The sequence below is a fragment of the Athene noctua genome, chromosome 4, assembly GCF_965140245.1.
Source record: "Athene noctua chromosome 4, bAthNoc1.hap1.1, whole genome shotgun sequence".
Taxonomy (NCBI): domain Eukaryota; kingdom Metazoa; phylum Chordata; class Aves; order Strigiformes; family Strigidae; genus Athene; species Athene noctua.
This window is the reverse complement of record NC_134040.1, coordinates 42,931,748-42,955,863: the sequence shown is the minus strand read 5'-3', so window position 1 is coordinate 42,955,863 and position 24,116 is coordinate 42,931,748. Positions and strand designations below refer to the sequence as shown.

General features: G+C 38.4%; 1 protein-coding gene across 2 annotated transcripts in view; it reads left to right on the top strand.

The window, feature by feature from the left end:
* The window catches only part of INTU (inturned planar cell polarity protein), a 60,301-nt gene that overhangs the window by 8,255 nt on the left and 27,930 nt on the right, over positions 1–24,116 (top strand). For both annotated transcript variants that reach the window (XM_074903897.1, XM_074903898.1), the window contains exons 3-4: positions 8,236–8,321; positions 14,598–14,801. In XM_074903897.1, the coding sequence (XP_074759998.1) occupies positions 8,236–8,321; positions 14,598–14,801 (290 nt within the window). The remainder of the gene's footprint in view (positions 1–8,235; positions 8,322–14,597; positions 14,802–24,116) is intronic.

The following is a 24,116-nucleotide window of genomic DNA, read 5'->3' as shown; positions in this document are numbered from 1 at the left end:
TGCTACTAAACTCTGTGAGTTGAGCCCAATAGAATGTTCTAACTCTCCCAATTTATTTAAAATTTGAGCTCTCTAGATTATTTTTCCCAAGACTTGGGTTTGTAATATGTTAAATAACCAAGTTACTGACTACTTTGTATTTTCATTGGCAAATTAGTTAATTTGTCTGTGATAAACATGGTAGCCACTTAAATGGCTGCCAAGGTTAAGTTGTGAGGGAGACTAAACTCTCTTTGTTTTTTTCACTCTGAATAAACAATTACAAAGTGGTTATTGCTTTAACATTTTTTAGCATAAATAACTTCCCCCCCCCCCCCATAATAACTTTCCTGAGGTGGCTTCTTCAGTTTATTCTGAAAAGTGTATCCCTTACAGCTTTGAACACTTAAAACATCTGTTTATTATTTGTGCACTACATTTCAATATTTTTTTTTTAAGATTGCATATGGAAGTCATAAGTCTTGTTGCTGTACTTTATTAACCAAGTAGAATGCAGGCGCTGACCGATTGAAAGTAAATACAACAGTTGCAGGCTAAAAAAACCCTGGTGCTTGGTAACTCTGTAAAAAGATGCCGCTCTATCCATGTGTTGTTTATCAGTACAGTTATCTTTTTATATTGAGCACTTCAGCATCCATCTTAAATTTTCAAAACAAAAAAGCTCTCATTGACTTTTAAATTCTTGCCATCACTTCCATTATAGATAAGATGAAATACAGTTGCTTTTATCTCATGTTTTTTAAGTGTCTTATGTATTTCTGGCAAAACTTTTTTATTGTTTGATTTCATTATTAACAAAATATACAAATCTTGGTCTGCGATCTAAAACTTTCTAGTCTCATCTTTGAGCATATCTTCAAAGATAAAAAGCTCTACTAAATATTGTAGACTCAAACAAATAAGGGTTGTAATAGGAAATGCCATTAATATTTTTTTATCCCCTCTTTGAAAACTATCCAATTCACAGCAGGGGATATGTCTTATAAATGCTGATGATCATCATCTTTATTATAGTACAAATGGAAAAGTAATTCCAATGACACTGAAAACACAGGAAAGCTCTTTTCACTAGCAGAGCATACTACTGTTACCCTCTTTGAAATTGTCTTCTGTTCTTATTGCTCTCATCACCGAATATCTAAACAGCTTGCATGAATTCTCTCACCTGATCAGTAAGTATACAATTGTTAAAGTGTGAGGACTACCCAGTGATGGGGATTAATCTTGGATGATAGTAACGACTGGCTCTAATAATCCAGTTTTGAATAAGTATGCAAAAGATGCAGGCTGCTGTTGCAAGCTTCAGTTGAAAGGTCCAGATCCCATCTCCATTTACTGACAAATGGTTTTCTATGGGTTTCTAATCCAATAGTTCTCCTGATGTTATGTGAGTGGGTTATTTGTTTGTTTTCCCTGAATAAATAAAAGTTTAAGTAGTACTTTTTGCTTGTTTTAATAGTAAAAACACAGATACTGCTGTTGAATTTCTGAAGTTTATGTAAAGAAGGCCATCATTGCTAGAAAGCCAAGTATATCTGTTAGATTTCTATAGCATATAGAAATATGCTAGAAATAGTATAGAAATATAGCATATAGACTAGTGATTTAAAACAGTAATCTATTTACAGAAATTAAGCAACTTGCAGTTATCTTCTGACAGTCAGAGTAAATGCTGCTGGTTTTGTCATTTGCAGACCATGGAACTTAGAGTCCTGTCAGAACAATGTCCTGAAAGGACCAAAATACTGTAAGAGTTTGAGATTTTAATGAGGAATTACCATATATGGTGTATTTGTTGAAAAGGCTCTCCAAAGTAGAAATGTTGGGCATACAAGACAGAAATGCAGAGTTTGCGTAAGCTCTGCTGTGTTCTCACTGTGGAGTTTGGGATGTCGTTTATGTTCTTTTAATCTCCTCTTGAAGCATAACAGCATTGGTTTGGGTAAAAGCAGCCTGCTAACATATAAAGCAAGTAATTGATCTGGCTTTCTTCAGTAGAATATGTTCCATACTTTGCCTTTTTTGGAAGGGAGTATGTGAACATCTATAAGTAGTTCCACCAAGTCATTACTAAGAACAGAGGAAAATAAATATCAGGATTTCAGTTAAAAAGTGTCCTCAGTCCTCTTCCATGTGAACAACATGGTTCAGATTTTAATTCAGCCAAAAATGTTCACTTTCCATCACAGTATGGAAGTGGTATTCACTTACTAATCCATGTCCCCTGGCTTAATGCAAAAATCTACTTTTAGAAATGGTGCTTGCAGGTTTATCTCTGGGGAATGGCTATTTAACAAAGTAATAGTCCTGTGCCTCCTGTGGCAAAGTGATAGGTAGTTCTGAAATAAGTATTTTAGGGATGCCAGCAGTCCCAAAGACTTCTAAAATTTGTCTTTAAAAAAGCAGGAATAATTTTGTCAGCCTTATGCAAACTAGGTGTTTGATATACACTGTTCTTAGCTACGACTGACTGGATGTGAGAAGTCTTTTCTAATAAGAAGATGGAAAGACAGCAGAGAAAATAGGAAAGAATTCCTGACTGTCTTCTCTCTGTTCCATCACTGTAGTAAAATTCAGTTCTGCTTGATGTTGTGTGGAGAACATATATGGACATCTTATAGTTTCTTTGTGGACAGATAATCTTTTTATAATAAGTGATAGATCTAAAAAGCTTTACTCATTATTATAGGATTAAAACCCCACCAACTTTATTCCTTAAAGAGAAGGACATGTATTTTTCTGAAGATAAATTTATTGACTAAATGTCTGATATTCTGGAGCTGCCTGAAAAAAAATTATTTTCTTTATTGCAGTTGCTTACTGTGTCTCTAAAAGTATAACTGAGTGAGACTTTGTTCTAATGTTTTCAGCTTCTAACATGTATACCGGTGACTTTCATGACAGACAATAGTGATTTCATTGCTGGTAGAAATGCAAGCCAATAAGAGCAGGTCAAGTGCTATTCTATATAGTATTATACAGTAAAATTTTTGTATATAACCAAATTGTTGAAAAAGCTTAAAGAAAAAGACAATTTTACGTTGCTTTGTATCAGGTTTGAAAACAACATTTCATGCAAGTATGTGCTTCCTGTCTTAAGTATATACATCTATTTGGGCAAAAAGGGAAAAGTTCACTTTGATCTCTGTACTTAAGAAAACACAGTTGGAGGGGGGTTTTCACCCACTTCATAGAGCACAAGAATGATTGAAAAATGTATTTGCAGTACCATCTGTGCAGCTTTTTCCTCTCCACTAATGAAATGTCTCTACATCTGAAATTCAGCAACGTTTTAGTCTGGGAAAATTTGACTTAACTCTGCAAACCGTCAAGTTAGATCAACTTAAACAGTTGCAAACACCGTTTACCCTTTTATTTTATTTAACCTAAATTAATTAAGCATTAAGTAAGTAAAATTAGATTAAACTTTATACATTTACACTTTTTTAAGACTTCATCAGTCTCACTTTCTTTAAGTTTTTCACACTGCTAAAGGGGAGGAAAGAATTCTCAAAGAAGGTGTAGCTGTGAAACTCTTAACAAAGGAACACTTGCATATGTAAACTCTTTTGCTGTCATTAATTATCACACTGGATAGATTTGTGGTCATGTTCAGCTTTAAGATACTCCATAGTTTTACATACTTCCTATTGTGCTGGTGATGTCTTCCATTCTGTTACTTCATAGTCTCTACTCTTTTAGTGCTGTTGTGTTTGGCTAAAAGAAAAGAAGGAAAAAAATGCAGACACGCCACCACTACCACCTCCTCCCTACTGGCAGGTGTAGAGTTTCTCAGTTGTACACCAAGTTCCTGTAATAGTGATACGGCGTTTTCTGGCAAAATGAAGGCAGCGTTACAGGACTGCTTTGCCTGTGTCTTTTGGAAAGCTGTTCCATTTATGGTGCGTGATTACGTTTTTTACAAATTGAGTAGAATAAATATTTACATCTGCAATGAAAGTTTTACATATGTACATTAGGCATTGAATAAATAAAACACTTTGAGTATATAACATGTAAATACTGATGGATCTTCTCCTTTCAAAGTGTCTTTGTATATTCCACCCTGGGAGATGTGGTTCAAAAATATTCCCATAAGTGCTAAGGTGCATATGTCTTCACTAATGTCTGCAGCTGGTTTGAATGGCTTTGTGGATTAGATGACTTGACTGTTGTCTTTACAACAGAATTGGTAAGGTCTCTAGTAAAACAAACAGAACACAAACAACTTTTGTTTGAACAGTGCTCCAGATGAGTACAAGAGCGATTTTTGCTTTCTCTTGTATTTGTGAGTGATGATCTTCAATACAGCATTCTTCAACAAAGAACACTGTAATTCTGTTTATAATTGAGTAGCCTGAATGCTCTGCTTTTGATTACTAATTTTCAAGTCCTGGGGCTCTGGCATGGACTTACTGAGTTGCTTTTAAATGCTGTTTAACTTTCAACTTTCCCGTCTTTGAAGATTGGGTAGGCTAAAACTTTTACTGTGCTGTGCATCAAGAAGCACAGAGGTGAGGGAGAGAGCTACTCTTACTTGAAATAGCAAAAAACAATTTAATTAATTCCAAGGAATGATAACACTTTTGTGTGTGTAATAAAACTTAACCTTTTCTTGGTTTTGCTGTAAGAAAGAGTAGGAATGTATTTTCCTTTAATGTAAAATAACAGTGAGCAGTTGGTTGTTGCCTACTGTATTAAAAGGGACCGTTGCTTGCATTTTGGGGGGATTCAGTATTTCCTTACTGATGGTTAGTTAAGAAGAATGTTCTTTCTCTCCTTAACCTTAATTGTGTTTTGCAGTGATTTTGAGCAATTGACCTAGTACCTGGGAGGAATTCTAGTTGTGTTTGTTGGTATTTAACAACAAGATAGAAGATAGAAATGCTAAACTGTCAGAATTCTTAACTTTTAGGTTCTGTTGATTTTGCTAGATTCTCTGGAAATAGAGAGACCTTAGAGACACAGATTCTGCTTTTCCTTAGTCATTATCATCACTGTGTTAGTTTGAGCTGAGCAAGGCTTCTCCCTAGAAAACTTGAAATATGTACTGAACCTCACAGTTTTTACAGTGCTTTATTTCTGCAGCTGAACCCATTTTTGTTGCCAAGTCAAGGCGTAAAATATAATTATACTACATGCACATTTGCTGCGAATCCACATCCTTTTACACTGCCTGAGAGAGTGATGAGCACTGCTCCTACTACCTGGCTGAGGATTTCTCTGTTGCAGGTGTAGCTGAATACTGCTGTAAGGCCGTCTTTGGCTTTTCACATGTTCTGGCACAGGAGAAGAGGTGTCATGACTGCAGCTTCTAGCCTGTGTGTGCCGGAATTCATATAATTCCCTGAACCCTGCAAGCACAGGGGGGCACTAGTTGTGATGGACATGCTGGTTTATTTCACCTTTTTCAGTAAGGCTCACTTAAGTGTCATGATACCAAATAATAAACTATGAACAGAGGAAATAATAAACTGTCCAGCTGTCTTTGGATTTACATTATAGCCATATACCTTCACTATGCCAGTCCCAGAATTCCTCCCCTCATGCCTCTCCCCACACATGGTACTGCTTGTGTAATACTATTCCCTCTCCTGGCCTCTAACAGCTTTTTGGACAAGTAGGTGTTTGCTGTGTCTGTGAACTGCCCTTGTATGGACTGGCCAGCCTGGAGCACAGACAGGGCAGGTGATGAGCTCAGGGTGCAGCTTTACCTGGGGCAGGAGAGGAAAGGAAAAGGAGGGGCACTTCTCTATCCAGCAGTCCATTAAAAGAACTTGTAGTGAGTAACACAACTTTGCCTTCCCTTCCAGCTTTGGCTGAAATTTAGTAATGGAATCAAAGCTATTTGTAGTACAATTGAAGAAGCCTCATTTCCTTAGAAAACAAAGCTCAGGAGTTCCTAGTTTGAAAGAAAACTGAGTACCTCAGTCACTCCTTTTTTCAGTCATTTATTAAGTGTCTCATATTACATGTTACGATCTTTTAAATGCTAATAATCTCAGAGAGGATGTGGAGGTACTGTTTAAGGTAGTCTTTGTGCAGCTCGAGCACAAAGCTTGGTTTTCAATTTGCTCTTCCAGAGCAGCTCTTGGTATTTTTAGTTCACACCTGTAAGTCATCTCATTCATGAGAATGACCTTGGAATCAAGTCACTTTCAATGTTAAGAAACAGAAAGCAGAGACAACTGAAAGTGACACCGAAGAAATTTAAGTAGAAAATGAGGCCTATTTTGTTACTCTGAAGTTGAATATTTGGCTCTGGAAGGGACCTAAATGAACCATCAAGTCCTATATCCTGGTGCCACTGGTAGTCACTTCGTATAGTTCTTTCCATAGCTCTATGTTACCTCATCTTGGGTACTTTGCCCTAGATAGCTTTATCGGAAAGCTTTTGAGAAATTCTCTGTTTTGAGGCTGCAGAACCTTCTGATTTCTATTCTAGCTGCTTTCACACCTAGCTTTTACTCACCTAATCTGTAACCAAAATAAACAGGTTCTCCATCACCAATGGTCACTGCAGTATTACTTCTATGTATCTGATAGCTTTTTATTTCATTTTTCTTGAGCACAGGTGGATAGAATTGTAAGGTGTACTCTGGATGGGATCCTGTCAGGTCCTAGTCATACTCACCTCCATTCAAAGGAAACCCTTTCCTAATGCATCCAGGTGTTGTGTTTGTCTCTTTCACATTTTGTGTTACTTGACTACCTTCTTGAGAATGAATACACTATTTATTTCCATTATATTTCTGTTATTCCAGTAATATTTATTGGTTTCTTCCTCTGTGATATAGTGTTTCTTTTATACTGAAAAATGCTTCCAACTTTGGATGTTGACATTAGAGAAACTGTGAAGGACTATCCTTTACTGACTTAGGTTCAACCTAAAATCTCACCTTAAATGTTGGACTGATGTTCTAAATTGCTTGGTTAAGTAATCAAATCTTTTGGTTGATTTGAAGTCCCACTACCATACCAGAAATATTTTTAGTATGTATCCTTTTCTTACTGCTGCTTGTTTTTTTAAAAAAAAAAGTAGATGGATAGCCAAAAAAACTTACTTTTCAATTTCTGTTTCCTTTTGATAGGTCTCAGTAGTTTTATCTTTTAATGTTAGTTTCACTTTATGTTTTCTAACTATGTTTTTTCATGGTCGGTCTCATCTTTCTTACATGCTTCATGCTTAAACATGCATCTTTTTGAGGGGGATGAGGCAAAGGTTATCAACTAGTTATGGCTGGGATATTTCCCCTCACTTTAGATAGAAATCCCAGTTTGATTTTTGTACTTTAATGGGGATTTTAAGTTTATAAGCTCTAATTCGGTTCTCTTTGTGTTTATAACTAGTGCCTTTAATTTTTCAAACCTTTTCCATTTGCAGTTAAAGACTTTTTCTTTGGGATACTGAGATTTTTCTCCCCATTTCCAGTAATGGGAAGAGTCAGATTTAGAAAATGCAAGATGTCATTAGGCAAGAAGAACTGGTAGATAAAAGCATAAAGAGGGCAAAATAAGGAACCACAGCAGTGGACAATCTCCAGCAGTATGGAAAAGAGGAGAAAGGACTGAATTGTGATGTGGCTTGCAAGACAAAGGAGGGATGAAGTGAGGAAGAGTGAATGGTTTTCTGCCAGTTTGGTGAATTAAAATGAGTTACTAAGGTACACAGTAACTGCCAGGACTGCTTCAAAGAGAGGGGCTCAGGGGTGGTGGGCTCCTCTGATAGATAGGCTCAGCCAACACTTGAAACCTTTGGTGTAAGCGATGGCCTAGAACTTGTAAGCTGCTACAGGAAGAATGAGTTCTGAAGTACTTTTGGCAAGAGAAGATTTTATATCAATGGAGGCAGCAGTGGAGAAGGATTGTCAAGTGAACAGAGGTGGTTTTGGAGGGGGAAAAAAAGTAATTCTTGTGCGTAACTTCATTGGTGAAGTTGTTGGGTTTTCTGATCAAGTAACAAGAGTGATATAAGCCTGGATGGAGGGGAGAGGCTTAGACAGTTATTTTTCTTAAATGACACAGGCGTGACAGTAAGACCTTGAGAGCATAGATGTAATAGAATAATGTTTCCAAACGTAGTTAGCATGTAGAAACCGTCTACTTAAATGTAACAAAAAGACATTTATGATTCTTTGAATATTGTATTTATTTTTTAAAAACAAAACACTTTGGCTTTGTATTATTATGTAATACCATCTAACTTTCTCATGCTTTTGTCTGTTTTATCTCCAGGAGATGCTCTAGTTGCTGTAAATGATGTTGATGTGAATTCTGAAAACATAGAAAGGGTTTTGTCTTGCATTCCAGGTCCTATGCAGGTACAGTAGTTGAACATTTATTCCAAATGTCCTCTGTGAAAATTAATATTGTTTCTAGCATTTTTTCCTTAGGAAACAGAGCTTAGGTGGGCTTTTTCTTAGAATTTCCACATTAATTTTTTGAACACATTGGTTGACTTCAGTCAAACTTAGAGTAGAAATTTCACAGTTTAATTCTGGTAAGTTTTGTGAAAATAGGTAGGTGCAAGTAAGTTACTCAAGCCAATGTCCCATTAAGGGACATTAGGCACAGTCCAGCTGTTACATATTCCGTTCGTCATCAGCCAGAGTCCAAAAGCACATGTAACATTTTGCAAGAGGTAGCAGCATACTTGTAGGTTTAGACTAACCGTAACACCTGATTTTTTTTGCCAGTGTGAGAATCAAGGTATTCTGTGCTTGCAGAATTCTGACTATTCATGTTTCTCTATGAGAACTAGAACATATATATGTGAAAAACCCAGTTGTATTACCTTTCCTGCTCAGAAAACAACTTCATTATTATGTTACCATTTGCATCAAAATTAATTACTTCTTTTTGAATACAGAGAAGTAACTCCTTTGACACTGGCACAAATTTTAACCAGTGATAGTTGTAGTTATGGGCAAAAATGGCAAGTATGGTTGCTTTGATAGTTGATATTGGGAACACTTTGATCTCTGCAAATGAAGGACAAGGTATGTAATGTTGTGATGCCTCACACCTGGTGGGTGGTAGAGCTGGAGATGTGCAATCTGGAAATAGTGTGTATGAAGCAAGATGATGTCTAGCTCAAAAATAAATGTAAGCTGCAGAACAGTAGTGGCTTTTTTTGTTAATTACCATTCTTAAAATTGTAATAATTGCTGTGAAAATAATTAAATAATTATATCTTCATCAATATAAGAGAAAAAAGAAGCCTGAATTAACAAGTGCTATTAAGGACCCTTAAGAACATTTAAATGGAGAAATTGATACCACTCTCATATTTAAATAGAAAAAATAATTCTTGTGTATTTAAGAGCTTTGAGATTAAATACTTGTAAAACCTTCCAAAATTGAACAGTGATGAAGATTGATAGAAGTCAGTAATAAAAATTGGTACAAAAAAACCTGCCAAAAAACTGACATGAGTAATGTTTCCTCCCCCCAACTTCTTCCCCCTACTGCATGTATTTTCTCTTCTAGCTGAATAATAATTTTAGAGTTATAATGAAGACCTATCTATCTAATTTTTTATTAGTTCTTTATTTCAGAATTGGGAGAGTGTTAATTACGATCTTAGTAGCGTAAAATTAAGTATATTGAGTTACTCTGCTTAAATCCACTTCCTGGTGGACAGGAAGACAAGGTAAAAGTTGCAATTTATGAGATGGAGCAGGATAAAATGATAGTGTCTCTTACAGTGTGTCTTTATCTCTTGGTAGTTTTTCTTCAGGTAGAATATATGAGGTGATAATAATAGAAATGTTTTACTGTCCAGTAAGACAAAAAGAAGTGGAAATTTTAGGTTTTGTTAAACATGCTTCTGTTCACAACTTACGTAGTGTAAGTGCCTGTAGAACTACATCTGTAACTGCAGTGAGATTGAGTACTAGTTTGTCAGTTTGGGAAGCTTTCCAAGATATTTGACAGTATGAAGCTTGCCTAAGCTACCAGAGTTGTGGTCAGGTATTGGCAGAGCTCCATGGCAGAAAACCCTTGTCTTGCCTGTCTTTGACCAAATATGGAGTTGCTGTAACTGTTTTGAAATACAGAATGATTAAAAAAGCAGAGATTATATAGTTTATTTAATTGTATCCTTGCTAGATTAGAGTATATACTTGTTGCTAAAATGCAACGCAACTCTTTATATAGTAGTTAATTTTAATGCAACATTACTGTTTACATTGTCAGTAAATCTGTCAAGTAGACAACGATTACTTGAAATGTATAACTGTTTGTCATGCTGGCTTTCCAAAACCTTTTATTAAAGTGCAATTACTCCTCTTTTACTGTGCAGTTTGATTCAAGCCAGAAGAGTGACTGCTGAAATAGACCCATAGAGAATTTAAATACAGAGTTCTGGGTTTTTTTGCAATATGTTCATGCTGCTGAAGAAACAGAGGGTTGTTGTTTCTGAGATTTAGTAATAAAGATAGCTGTTACACAAGCAAAATTGTTAATGTATTGTTATTCATCATAGGTTGCAAAATATTAAAAAAAGATACAGTTTAAAGCTGGTTTACCGTATAAGTTATTTACATAAGTGGAATCACTGTTCTTTTGGGTTCAGTGTTAAAAATTACTGGAAGTAATTTCAAAAACTAACTACCTAGATTCTCAGTTGCAGCATGTGGCATAACATCTCTCATTATTATATTTTCAGGATTTTATTTTCCTTATCTCAGTTTAGGCAAAGTAGTGTCTAGGCATGTAAGGGGTAGTTTAGTGTATTTATTGAGCAGTAGAAGTCCAAACACTACATCAGTCTTTTCTAGTTTTTTTAATGGCAGAACTGTTTCTGTTTGGGTGCTTGCATGTCACCTAATAAGATAAAGTCCTGGTTCTGATTAAAGCATTGGGTATCTCATTTAGAAGTTCTGTAGTAGTGACAGGCCAAAGAATACCCCTCAATCAATGCTTGAGATTGTATGATAAAGTTATATGCTGCAGTTTATACAATTTTTTATGTTGCTGTAATGAAAATAGCTGCTGTTTCCTAGCACCACAAGACAGAACAGGAAGATATGCGAAAAGAATATACTTTTCCTTACCCTGATACTCAGAAGTTGCAGAACCATTTTACACAAAACTTTCTAAAAATATTCAGCCTGAGGCAGACATTCGGAATCAGAAATTTCAGCCTGAAATTTTGAGTTACAGTTGCGCAAACCATAAGCACATGGAAAACAGAGACAACAGGAAATGGCAGACAATCTTAAAAGACAGGCAATGTCACCGTCTCTCTCTGTAATAAAATCCATATTCCAAGACTTACAGCTTTCTTACAGTAGATAAACAGAAAGCATGCCTTTCTGGGTCAGACCAGTGCTATAACAGCTGTATTTTCTGCTCTTTATGTTGACAAATGTTTAAGTGAAGAGAATTAAGAAGCAAATTAAATACAGAGTGACTTTCCCATCATATTTTCCAGCTTCTAGCAGTCAGTAGACTTGCTGGATCACTTACAGGTTTGTACCTTCTCCTTTTTTAATCTAGTTCTTAAAATTCCTTCGACCTCCACAGTATCCTGTAGCAGTGATTTACATAACTGATTTGTTATGTTCATTTTTGTTGTTTTTCAAACAGCCATCTAATTAAGTGCATTTCATACCCCCAGGTTCCTGTGGTATGAGGAGTAGTTAACTGTCCCTTTCTTACTGTTTGTATCATTCCATGATTTTGCAGAGCTCCGTCATGTTCCACTTTGTCACATCTTCCCTAACTGGAAAAATCCCCATCTATGTACCTCATAGTTTGCTGTTACTGTCACCTTCATCAGTGCCTTCTTGCAGTTGGATTAAATTTTTCTTGAGAACTGTTCTAAGTATTGAGAATGTGTGCATGCTATATATCTATAGAGTGGAATACTAATATTTTCTGTGCTTTTCCCATTCATCATTTCATTTCCCTTTTGTTTTTCTGACGTGCATTGCACTGATTTTCTTTAGGAGAAATGGAATCGAAGATTTCATAGTATTTACAAAAGGGTACTTCAGTAGTCACAGATTTAATCAGATCCAGTGCACTGCTCGGGATGAAAATTCTTTTCTCCTCCACAAAAAAAACCCAAAACAAAACAAAAAACCCCAACATTTTTTAGTGTATGTAGAAATGTAGTCTCTTGGTCATTTTCTATTACAGCATTTTCCAGCCTAGATGGCCTTTTCCCAATAATTTCTTTTAAAAGGCAAGAAACTTGGACAAAAGTAGAGAGGGACAGAAAATGTCATGTTTCAAGCTGTTAGAATTAAGATTTGGAAAGGAGCTTATAGTCAAATTGTGGAGAGAGGTATTTCTCAAAATAAAGTAACTTCACATCTGAGCAGTGTGGTATTGCCCACAGTGATGTGGGAGGCAGCATGAATGCCTACAGAAGGCGGGAGAGTTAAAGTTTTGTTCGGTCCTGTTTGTTTTGAGCTTTTGCTTGGAGGGCCATATGGTTGTGTCTCTAAGACAAGACAGACTGAGATTGGTTTTTTTTAAATTGAGAGACTAAAAGATAGACTGCAGCAAGAATGACATCTGTGCGTCATTAGTGTAGAGACTGTAGCTGTGATGACTGTGTCATCGATAAGTGTCCACGGGCAAGATCTAGTAGAAGAGAAATAACTATTGAGCCTTGAGGAAATCTGCAAGAAGTTAAACAAGAGTATGAGGAAAATCCTCTGAAATACATGCAGATGGCATGATGAAGGAAGAGAACCAGGTCACCGAATGCTGGAGAAGAAAACATACGTCTAAAAAACTGTGAATGATCAAGTTAGTCTTAAAAAGCCACTGCTTCTTAGCTGGGTGTTTCTGCTCCTTGAGTCCTGTTAATATGCAGTGTAACGGACTGAAACTGAAATTATGACAGAGCAAGGGATGAGTTGCTGTCAGAAAAGGAAGTGGTAGCACATGGCAGGAGAGCAGGATTGAGTGCAGCACTGTTCCAGAGAATGGGAAAAGAGAAAAAAATCCGATAGCAGCCAAAACAGGAGAGGAAAAGATTAATGAGAAGTGTAAAGTAGGGTGGAATGGGAAGGCGGCAGCCAGTGACACAAATGTTGTAGCTGGAAGAGCTGATGATGGCACTTCTCTCTGATCTAGTTTGACAGGCAGTGGGTGTTCTCAAGCATCGTTATTTCTTGCTGACACTCCTCTCTTTAAGTATGTAAATACACATACACAATTACAAAAATGTAAATTATCTATATTTAAGTGTGTAAGTGGCCTCTGCTAGGGCTTTTCAAATTTATTGCAACTGGAAAAATAAAAGCCTTTTTTCTTGCATCAATCATTAGGCTAAACTGTTGCTGACCTTAAAGAGAAGTGGGATTTGCTGTGATGTATTATGTTTAGAACTTCCCAATCAATAGGCATGTTAAGGATACCTTAAGACAGACAAACAGTCTTGAGTAAAAACATATGAAAGAGGGAACATAGAGCATGTCTACTTAGTCCAAATAGATATATTTTTGGTCACTTTGAGCATCATGAAAACTAAGCTATCATCCAAGAAAATAAATCAATTTATTAGAATTTATTTATCAATTTATTACAAATTACAATTTTATGCTCAGTCAGGAGCTACGTATTTCTCACATATCCATCTTTCATTCTTAGGTTGAAGTGTTCATTCACAAAAAAATAATAGTCTTATTTCATCACTGCTGGAACAAACAATTTTTGTAAGGCAGTGCTCATAAAAAGGAGGTCTGTAAAGCAAATTATGAAACATATTTCCACATCAAGTTTGGATTTTGTGTTGCTTGTGAGCCAGGAAATAGACATTTATTCTAAGATTCCTGGGTTTTACATTATTTGGGAAATAAAGAACGGTAAACATCATGTCATTTTTTGACAAAGTAAGCTTGACTATCTGAACTTTATTTTTTTTAAGAGAAAATGCTCTGTTTATGCTCGAGAGCACAGCAAGTGATGTAAACAGTTTTTATACTTCTTGCTGGTTGTATACAACTGTAAACATGGCAACAAAACTCATATTTGCTGACTTCACAGTTTTAAAAAAAAAAGTTAACATAGTGAAAACATTGGCAGATTGAAAGAATTGCTACTGAATAATAATGAATTAACAGACTTTTGTAGTCTAATAGAGATTGATTTTCCTGTACCTGTCGTGTATTGATGTACCTGTCAGGGCACTCAAAATAGCAAATGCAGGCTCATGGAAGAACACTGAGGATGGATACTTATGGAAGTGCTGACATTGTGAAAGCAGTCAAATTCTGTGTGTGTTTCAAAAGCATGGTAATGGGTTTTGTGTTCAAACAAACCCAGAGCAGTAAGTATGTTTTTCCATTCTCAAAACCATAAGAATTAAGTATGAAAACACACCAAACCACATGCATACTCGCATGGTTCATAGAGCATGTAATAGCTGGTTTTGTCCTTAATAATAGATGGTTGTGTAATGCTGAATATATAATAGGTTTTCTTGAAACAGCAGGAATTTTTGAACACTTACATCTTTGTCAGTAAAGCTAAGAAAACTTAATCTCTTAAAGGGTTCAAACTGCCTTGCTTCATCTGGCATTAGGATGTAATTTTAAGTACAGTCTCATTTTCACAATAATTAATTATCTTAATAGGTTAAACTAACATTTGAAACATCAATATTTGAGCCCGAAGGAACTTCTCAGCAAAGGTCTAAACAGGCACAGTCAAGTATGAAAAACCTGGTTCGGCTCTTGTGGGGCGAAGATAGTACAGACCTTCAACAGGCTATACAAGACGTGCCTCACATTGTTATGTTCCTCACAATGAAACTGGACTCTGAAACATCTAAGGATGAGGTATGTGGCTAACTAAAACTGAAGATGAAAGGTTATAACTGACAACAGCAACTGCTATTCCTTTTCATGTAAAAATAAAAAAGTAAAAATATGCCTTGGTAATGATTTTGAGTAGTCTGTAAAATGTACATTTTGACAGAAATAAGGCCTGAAATTCCAGGAAAATAGTTAACATCACTGCTGACAAACTCTAATTGGACTTAAAATCACTTCAGTGCTGCTGAATGTCTTTACAGAAAGAGCAGGCTAGAGGTGTTAACAGACAAAGCAGAGAGAAAGAAGTTCATTATTGTTTCTCAGATGCTCACTGTGATGTTTTCAGTATGCCTCTCAAACTTGAACTATGAAATTTGCCTAGTCAAAAAACTTTTCTCCAGCAGGAGCTGTTGGCAGTCCACATACATAATCTGTCTAGCTCCTCCTGTTTTGAAATGCTAATGTGCCTTTTCTTAGAGGACTTTTGCATGTCTGCTGTTTGCAATCAACTGTTGGTTCCTGCTTGGACAACATTTTTGAGCTACTGAAGTACTTCTACTTTGTCCAGTAAAGCTTCCTTTCACATCTCTTTTCTGAGGAACACTGACTTGCGGAAAAACTAACTCCACAACTGTTAAGTTGTAAAGTAGGTATGTTTATTCAGCGCCGGGCGCATGGGGGATCGCTCCTCCACAAGCATGCGCACCCCTTGCAGCTCTCGTCCTGCTTATATATTACAAAATAATGCATATTCATAGAATGCTTATACATAAACATAATATTTCCCCGCCTCCCCTCGCTTCTCATGGTAATTAGGTCTCCTCCTCTTGCGTCTGCGCGTTGAGCTCCTTTGGTGGTCGCAAATTCCTGGGAGAGGGTCGTATAGATGAAGTATCTCCTCTTCCTCGCTGATGAACTTTTTACCTTATTCTTCTGCGCAGCCTCAGTTGTTCCCTAACTCCTAGCTAAGCCACAAGGCCAATTAGTGTTAGGATTTGAGGTGATCTATTGCTGTTCTGTACTACTTCAAGGACAATAGGAAGCTTCTGTTTGAGCCAGAAGATAATATCTTAGCAACAGTCAGCCTCTGGTATGTCTTCACGTATAGCCCCCTCATCTTGGCGCAAGCTCTGCACCATCAAACTCAAATTCTTTAAATTCCCTATCTCATTCCCCCCTTTTCTTCTTACTTAGTAAATTCTTTTACTACTCAAACCATCTTACAGCTTACTTTTATAACTAAGTTGTGTTAGTCTTCACTATTCTTTTGAAACTCAGGTTATATTTTATCTGTTATGTGCATTTGCTGTCTTGATGTTTTGCCCTGTATCATTCCTTGCTTTGTTCAGTTAATCCAACATGTTGTATCTAGCATGTAGTTTACATCTACTGCTTCACCTGATGGCGTAAAACAGATTTGTACTGTTTGCCAATCAAAGTCTACTGCTGTATTAATCATTTAAACTTTATATACACATGTATTCTTGTTTATATTTAGGATAGGTGCTTTTAGGCCTAAATAACACATGCACGTTGGGCTGGGGGCGTGGAAATTCTTTTCTTGCTGCGTATTTGGACTTCCATTTTGGAGCTTTGGAATCTATCGCAACCATGAATATGGATTGCATTTCTGCGCTAGCTTTAATTCTTGTTTTATCGGCTATTGCCTTATTTGTTATTGTAATGTTTCTTTTTTGTCGGTGTGAATGTCAGTTCTGTAAGTTATTTTCACGTTCTTCTGCTGCTTCGCCTGAATCTCCTGAGCAGCAACCACTGCAATCCTCTGTTAATTCTCCTGCATCTCCTCCTCAACTATCGTCTTCTTCTGCCACTGTTTTCACTGCTACTATCCTTGAACCTAAACCATCGTGTTCTTTTGTTGACTTTCCGGAATCTCAAGTTTAGTTTATACGATGTTTTTGTTCTATAAAGTTAGAAATAGTAGTATTGCTTATTTGTTCCGGTTGAAAATCAAAATAGAACTTTCTAGTCTCACATGACGCATGCGCTTTGGGATTAAAAAGGGGGTGCGGAGAGCCTTTTCCCACTGCGCATGCTGATCCCGAACCCAGCAGACCAGAGCAGCCGACCGCGTGGATCTGCAGGGCCGTAATCAGTTTGTGATATCTTTTGTTATAAGAATGGATCACCTTTTGGCATTAATTTTGATTCATGTTGGTTTTTTTTCTTTACTGGCTATTATCTTACTTATCATTATTATACTTTTGTTTTGTCCTGGTAATTGTTGTTCTTGTAGAATGTCACTTCGTCCCTCTACTGATTCATCGGAGCCTCAAACTTAGTTTATAAAATGCTTAGGCTTTGTAAAGTTAATTAGTTTTAAACATGTTATATTTGTTAGATAAAAATGTTTAAATATTGTTAAAATATGTGTTTGTTAGATAAAAATGTTAAAAATAGTGTAAACTAAAATGATTTGTAGTAAAGAATAATGTTAAAAATATATACTTATTAGTTACAGTACTGCGCTTTTCCTAGCTTTTCTCTTTCTGTACTGTTATCTTTCACACCACCACGACGGCAGCAATGTTGAGCCATGGAGTGGTGTAGAGACTTTTGGTTTGTCTCAGCATTGCTGCCTCCAGGTATACCACTTCCTGGCTACAGCATCGTGTTGTTGTGGAGGAGTACGTTTAGGAGGCGACAAATAGTCCCTGGCAAAACCACGACATCCGCCAAAGGTGAAAAACAGCAGCAGCCTTACCAGCACCCACCGAGCTGCACCTGCGCACGAGCCAGGTGGAGGGGAAACCACGGCGAGGCTGAAGACGCCACAGATCGGCCCCTCACCAGCACGACCACCATGGACACCTGGGCATGCGCGTATGGAGGACCATGGGGCGGCACATAGAACAACAAGCCCCGTGGAAATGGGCGGACAGATCGTGAGGATGGGGACTATAAAAGGACAGACTGCGTACTCCTTAGTAGAGGGGAACCAACTTGGAGCCAGGAACGTGGAGCGTCATCGGGCCGTCAGAACATCGCTGGATCCCTGGTCGTGGTGGTGGTAATTAGTTGCGCTTCTATCGTGTTCTTGCTTAGGGATTCTGACTTTTCCTTCTTTTTCCTCTCTGTCCTATCGCTTTGATTAATTGTTATAGAGAATAAAGTTTCTAGGGTTATAAAGCATCTGACCTCATTTGTGTCTTAATCTCGCTTTTGGCTTGGTTTGTATTCGTAAAAGAGCTATATGGAGAGATAGAGGCCAAGCCAAATTAGTCTCCTATAACTAATTCAGTGTTAGTAGAATCTACCCCAGTCTTTTAAAACTCGGATTATGGTATAAAGCTTCATACATAATTTGCAGGCGTTTTGTAAGTCTCCAGTTCCATATATATATAGTTACAGTAAGAATTAACAAAATTACTACAGATATCAAAAGAACTACTACTGGGTGAAGGATTGCGTTAAAAATTCCGGTTGCCGTTGGTGACCATCCAAGGAGGGTGTCCCACCAATGATGTTCTCCTACCTTTTGTACTTTCATCAAAATCTCGTGAATTTGCTCCGTATCATGTTTTACTACTATTAGCATCTCTTTCCCTTTTTGTTTTACTTCTTCTAGAATAGAAAGTAAGTCTTCGTGCTGTAGCATCTCCTTCACTCTTTCCAAATTCATTCCTATGGGGGTAGAACCTATTCTTCGATACAGAGTATATTTCGTTTCTATTACTTGGGAGCTCAGAACAGGGCTGACATAGTTAAAGTCACAACCTTCGATTTTTGTAAAATTACATACACAATGATTAGAGTGGTTTCCTATTTCCATTTCATCACCATCGACTATAAAGCTCTTACAAGAAGTGCGTAAACATATGCACCCCCCTCCTATGTATATTAGAACTGTATTGTGGTTAGGAGAGGGTTGTACTTCAAAGTTGCACTCTTTCTGGTGGGTGTCCAGGCACATATCTTGAGCCTCTATGGAGTTTCCTTCGCAGACATATCCCTGATGTCCCATGTTAGTGCACAGATCTGTGTCAATAGTCTGCCATTTATCCCCTTGTTGCCACACCCACCCTTTATGTCCTACCGGATTGATTATTACTCCCTTATGATACAATCCTATGGCAGTAATAGGGTAGATTTTATACTGTGTAGCCCTTGATATGGTCAGGACGAAGGCGATTATTTTATCATTCTTATCATCATACGTGAAATTTACCAATTTCCACCAGGATTGCAATTCTCTTTCTTGATCAAGTGCTTTATCCCAAACTACCTTCCGAATTTCCTTAGGGAGGATTCCTTCCTCCCCTTCTCTCAGAATATTGGAAATAATCGATTGTATCCACATTTGTGCTTGTATACAACTAAGAGCCAAGGATGTGTCTTTCTGTAGAGCCTCCATCCCTTCTACCACTAATGAATGGTCTTTGATGTTAACTCTCTCCCAATCAGGGAGAAGTTTTGATGTTAGCCATTGGTGAGTCCCTAAGGCTAATAAGGACGATTTTAGAGGCCGTTTTAATTGATCCAGTTCTTGAGTTGCTGTAGCCAATTTGTTCATTATTACTTCTGAATCTACACTATTCAATACCCCCAATCCTGTCCCTAAAATTCCTGTCACATCCCTTTTTTGTCTTTGAACAGCCCGAGCCTTTAGCCAGGCAGCCCATCCCCTTTGAGTTGTTTCCAGATATGGAAGGCACTTTGGTTGTATGTCTGTCAGATTCACCTGCAAATGCACTTCCACCTGTTTTAGTGACCACTGGGGATTAAACAATAGGACTTGCTGACCAGTTTTCCGGATCACATGTGGACCTATTTTAAAGATTCTTGGTTTTGACTTTAGCACTTGCCCAGCAATTGCTTTTGTACCTCTTACAGACGTGACAGGTGGCAAAGTGGTTGCAGTAGACTGCATGGGGTCAATTCTGACCCTGTAGAACAATGCCTGTCCCCTTGACCCTTGTCCTAAGCATGTTACAAAAGTTATCTTGGTTAAGGTAAAGTTAAACCAACACATTGATTTCCCTTTGCACGATTCTCCAAATTTATATGGGGACCCTATCATTCTCACACCTATCATAGTGTCTTCTAACACTGGAACTAGACCGTCCTCATGATATACTTGACAACCCACTGTTATTTCATCCCCCGTTTTTCCTTCTAATTGGTCGATTTCATCCTTATCGTCCCTTCTCCACTGGTTCCCTTGGTATACCTTATTGTTGTTAACAACCACCATGGCTAGTTTTGTTCTTAAGTCCACATCCTTCACCATCATGGCATGATTTTTCTGGGCGTGATTCCAAGGCCAGTCTTTGGGTTCCTGGGCACAGGCAAGAAGGATAATCCTAAAACATATTAATAGTTCCAACTCACGGTTGATCATTTTGAGGTCTTAATCCGAAAGTTTTTGTTTGAATTTGAGTTTTAATGGTCCAGTTTCTGTCACCTCCCAGCGTTGTTTAGGAGCCTTCTTGATCCTAGTATGATGTATCCATGATGTGTGTTCTTTAATTTTCACTGCAGTAAAGGTCGTAAGCAGCACCTGGAATGGCCCCTCCCATTGTGGTTCCAATGTTTTTTCTGCAAGAGACTTAACATACACATAGTCTCCAGGCTGTATATCGTGTACCGGTCCGTCTAACCCTCTACCCCGAGTTCCGAATACATGTTTCCCAATTTTGTTAAGTTGTTTGCTTAATGCTATCATGTATGAAGTCATAGTTTCCTCTCCAATTTGCATTGATATACCCTTTTGCACTGCGTAAGGTCTGCCATATAACATCTCAAAAGGACTCAACCCTTCTTTGGCCCTTGGTTTTGCTCGTATGCGCAAGAGTGCCAATGGGAGAGCTTGGGGCCAGGTCAGGTTTGATTCCTGACCGAGTTTTACTATTTGCTGTTTAATCAAATGATTCATTTTCTCTACTTGGCCACTGGATTGGGGACGATATGGGGTGTGAAGCTGCCAATCTATGCCCAGATAGTAACTGACTTGCTGGACTACTTTGGAAACAAAGTGCGACCCCCTGTCTGAGGATATGGTCGCTGGAACCCCAAAACGTGGAATTATTTCTTGCGTTAATACTTTTGTCACTTCTCTGGCTTTAATCGTTCTGGTGGGGAACGCTTCTGGCCAACCTGAAAAGGTATCTGTTAATACCAATAGGTATCGATACCCCCCTTTTCTTGGAAGTTCTGAAAAATCAATTTGCCATTGTTGTCCTGGTCCGTTCCCTTTTCCAATCTGGCCTACTTCTAGATTAGGGGTATTCTTAGGATTAGTCTGGAGGCAAAGGTCACACTGTTGAGTCACTTGCCTTACTATGGTATACAAATTTCTGGCTCTAATATTCCTAACTAAATATCGGTATAGGGCCTCTGCCCCCCAGTGTCCTTTTCTGTGTTCTTCCCTTACCAGGTGTCTGGTCAAATAAGAGGGAATTACTATCTTTTCTTGGGGAGTGACAGCCCAACCTTCTTTATTATATGATCCTTCCAGATCTGCAATAAGCTTTTTGTCTTCTTTTGTGTAAATAGGCTTACCTTCTAAAATAGTCTGTCCATCAGGGACTAAAGCACCCTCCATTTTTACCTCTCTTTTGGCTGCTTGTTTTGCCTCTCTGTCCGCCAGTTCATTTCCTCTTTCTAAGTCGGAATTCACCTTTTGGTGTGCCTTAATATGCATGATTGCCACTTTTCTTGGAAGTTGGACAGCTTCCAGTAGCCTCAGAATTTCCTTCCCATGTTTAATGTGTTTCCCTTGTGAATTTAGCAGTCCTCTTTCCTTCCAGATTGCTCCATGAGCATGAACTACCCCAAAGGCATATTTTGAGTCCGTATAAATGTTCACAGTTTTGCCTTGGGCTAATTCTAAAGCACGGGTCAGAGCGATTATCTCCGCCTTTTGTGCAGATGTACTCACAGGCAGTGGTTCTGATTCCAGTATCTCTTGGGTGGTAGTAACAGCGTACCCAGCATATCTTTTACCGCTCAGGACATAACTGCTCCCATCTGTAAACCAGTTCTCTGCATCTTCCATAGGGCTGTCCTTCAAGTCTATGCGGCTTGAATATGTTGCCTCGATGGTCTCCAGGCAGTCATGTTGCACTGGTTCTCCTGTGTCTCCACTAAGGAAAGAAGCTGGGTTGATAATGTTAGTCACTACAATCTCCACATCATCTTGTTCTACCAGTTCAGCCTGATATTTTAGGAATCTTTGGGGTGAGAGCCAATGCCCTCCTTTAATTTCCAATACTGCTGACACTGTATGAGATACTAATACAGTAATCTTCTGGCCTAATGTGAATTTTCGTGCTTCCTGTACATTTAGGATTACTGCTGCAACCGCTCGTAGGCATCCGGGCCAACCCTTAGTGGTTGTATCCAGTTGTTTGGAGAAATAGGCAACTGCCCGACGGTATGGGCCTAAGTCTTGTGCCAATATTCCTAATGCAATTCCCTGTTTCTCGTGTGAAAAGAGAAAGAATGGCTTACTTACATCTGGGAGTCCTAAAGCCGGAGCTGACATCAGGGCCTTCTTTAGTGAGTCAAAGGCCCGTATGGCCTCTTTATTCCACTGGAGGTTCTTCTGTTCAGTGACAGTTAGTGCATATAGTGGCTTAACAAGTAATCCATAGTTATAGATCCATAGCCTGCACCAACCAGTCATTCCCAGGAATGTTCGCAATTCTTTCACTGTTTGTGGTCTCGGAGTCTGACAAATTGCCTCTTTCCGAGCTTGTCCTAAGGTCCTTTTCCCAGCACTGATTTCGTAGCCCAAATAGATCACTTCACGCTGCACTACTTGGGCCTTCTTTTTAGATACCCGGTAGCCCTGAAGTCCCAGAAAATTTAAAAGGCTTACCGTCCAGGTTACGCAGGCCTCTTTCGTCTTAGTGGCAATTAGGATGTCATCTACATATTGCAGCAGCTTTCCCTCTTCAGGTGGAGTTGGGGCTTCCCATAGTTCAAGGTCTTTGGCTAGTTGGTTGCCAAATATAGTGGGGCTGTTTTTAAATCCTTGTGGCAGCACTGTCCAAGTTAACTGAGTTTTACGTCCACTCTTAGGATTTTCCCATTCAAATGCAAATATTTTCTGACTGGCTTCGAGGAGAGAGAGACAAAAGAAGGCATCCTTGAGGTCTAAAACAGTAAACCAGATTAGTTCAGGAGTTAGCTTTGTTAACAAGGTGTAAGGGTTTGCTACCACTGGGTAGAGATCTTCCGTTATTTTATTTATTGCTCTTAGATCCTGAACTATCCTGTATGACCCATCGGGTTTCCGGACAGGTAATATGGGAGTATTAAAATTAGATTCACACTCCCTTAATAATCCTATTTGCAAAAACTTGTCTATAACTGGCTGGATCCCTTCCCAATCCTCCTTCTTTAAAGGATATTGTTTAATTCTTACCGGTTGTTGTCCTTCTTTAAGGTTTACCTCTACAGGTGGAGCATTCTTCGCCCTCCCAGGGGTATCAGTGGCCCATACTCCGGGATACACTTGATCGATAATTTCCTCGCTAATTTCTCCTTCTGTGGGGACACTAGTTAAAGATAAGCTCATGATTTGTATAAATTCTTGGTTGTTTACCTCCAGAGTAATCTCTCCATGGTTAAAGTTAATGGTTGCTCCTAATTGTTCTAGTAAGTCTCTCCCCAGGAGCGCTTTTGGGGAGTTCGGCATATACAGAAACTTGTGTATGCCTAACTGCTTTCCCAATTCATATTTCAAAGGTTTGCAAAAGTATGCCTTTTCACTTTGGCCAGTGGCTCCCACCACCATGATATAATCTTTCTCCAGGGGTACTAAATCCATGTTCAAAACTGAATATGTTGCTCCAGTATCCACTAAAAATTCTACTTCTTTTTGTTCTTTCCCTAGCTTTATTTTAACCAGCGGATCCGCTAGGGTAGATTCCCCGGGTCCCCGTCATTGTTCTTCTAAATTAGCTAATGTCTGCCGTTTTCGGCGGTTTCCCCTTTTTCCTGTGTTTCCCCATTTCTCTGGACACTGCCTCTTCCAATGTCCGAACTTTTTGCATATAGCACATTGATTTCTGTTAAGCGGCTGTCGCTCCGATCTCCTTTGCTCCCCTTCTTTTATTACAGCCAAGATTTTCTTGTGCCCTTTCTTGTAGTCCTCTTCCCTATTCCGAAATACCCTCCATGCCTCCTCCAATAGTGTCTCTAAGTTCCTTCCCCCAGGAGGAGGTACCTTCTGAAGTTTTCTCCTAATATCCCCTGTGGCTTGCCCTAGGAATAGAGATACCAGATGTTGTATCCCTGCCTCTGAACTCGGGTCTAAGGAAGTGTTACTGCGCATTGTATCTCTCAGCCGATCCAGGAACTCTGATGGGG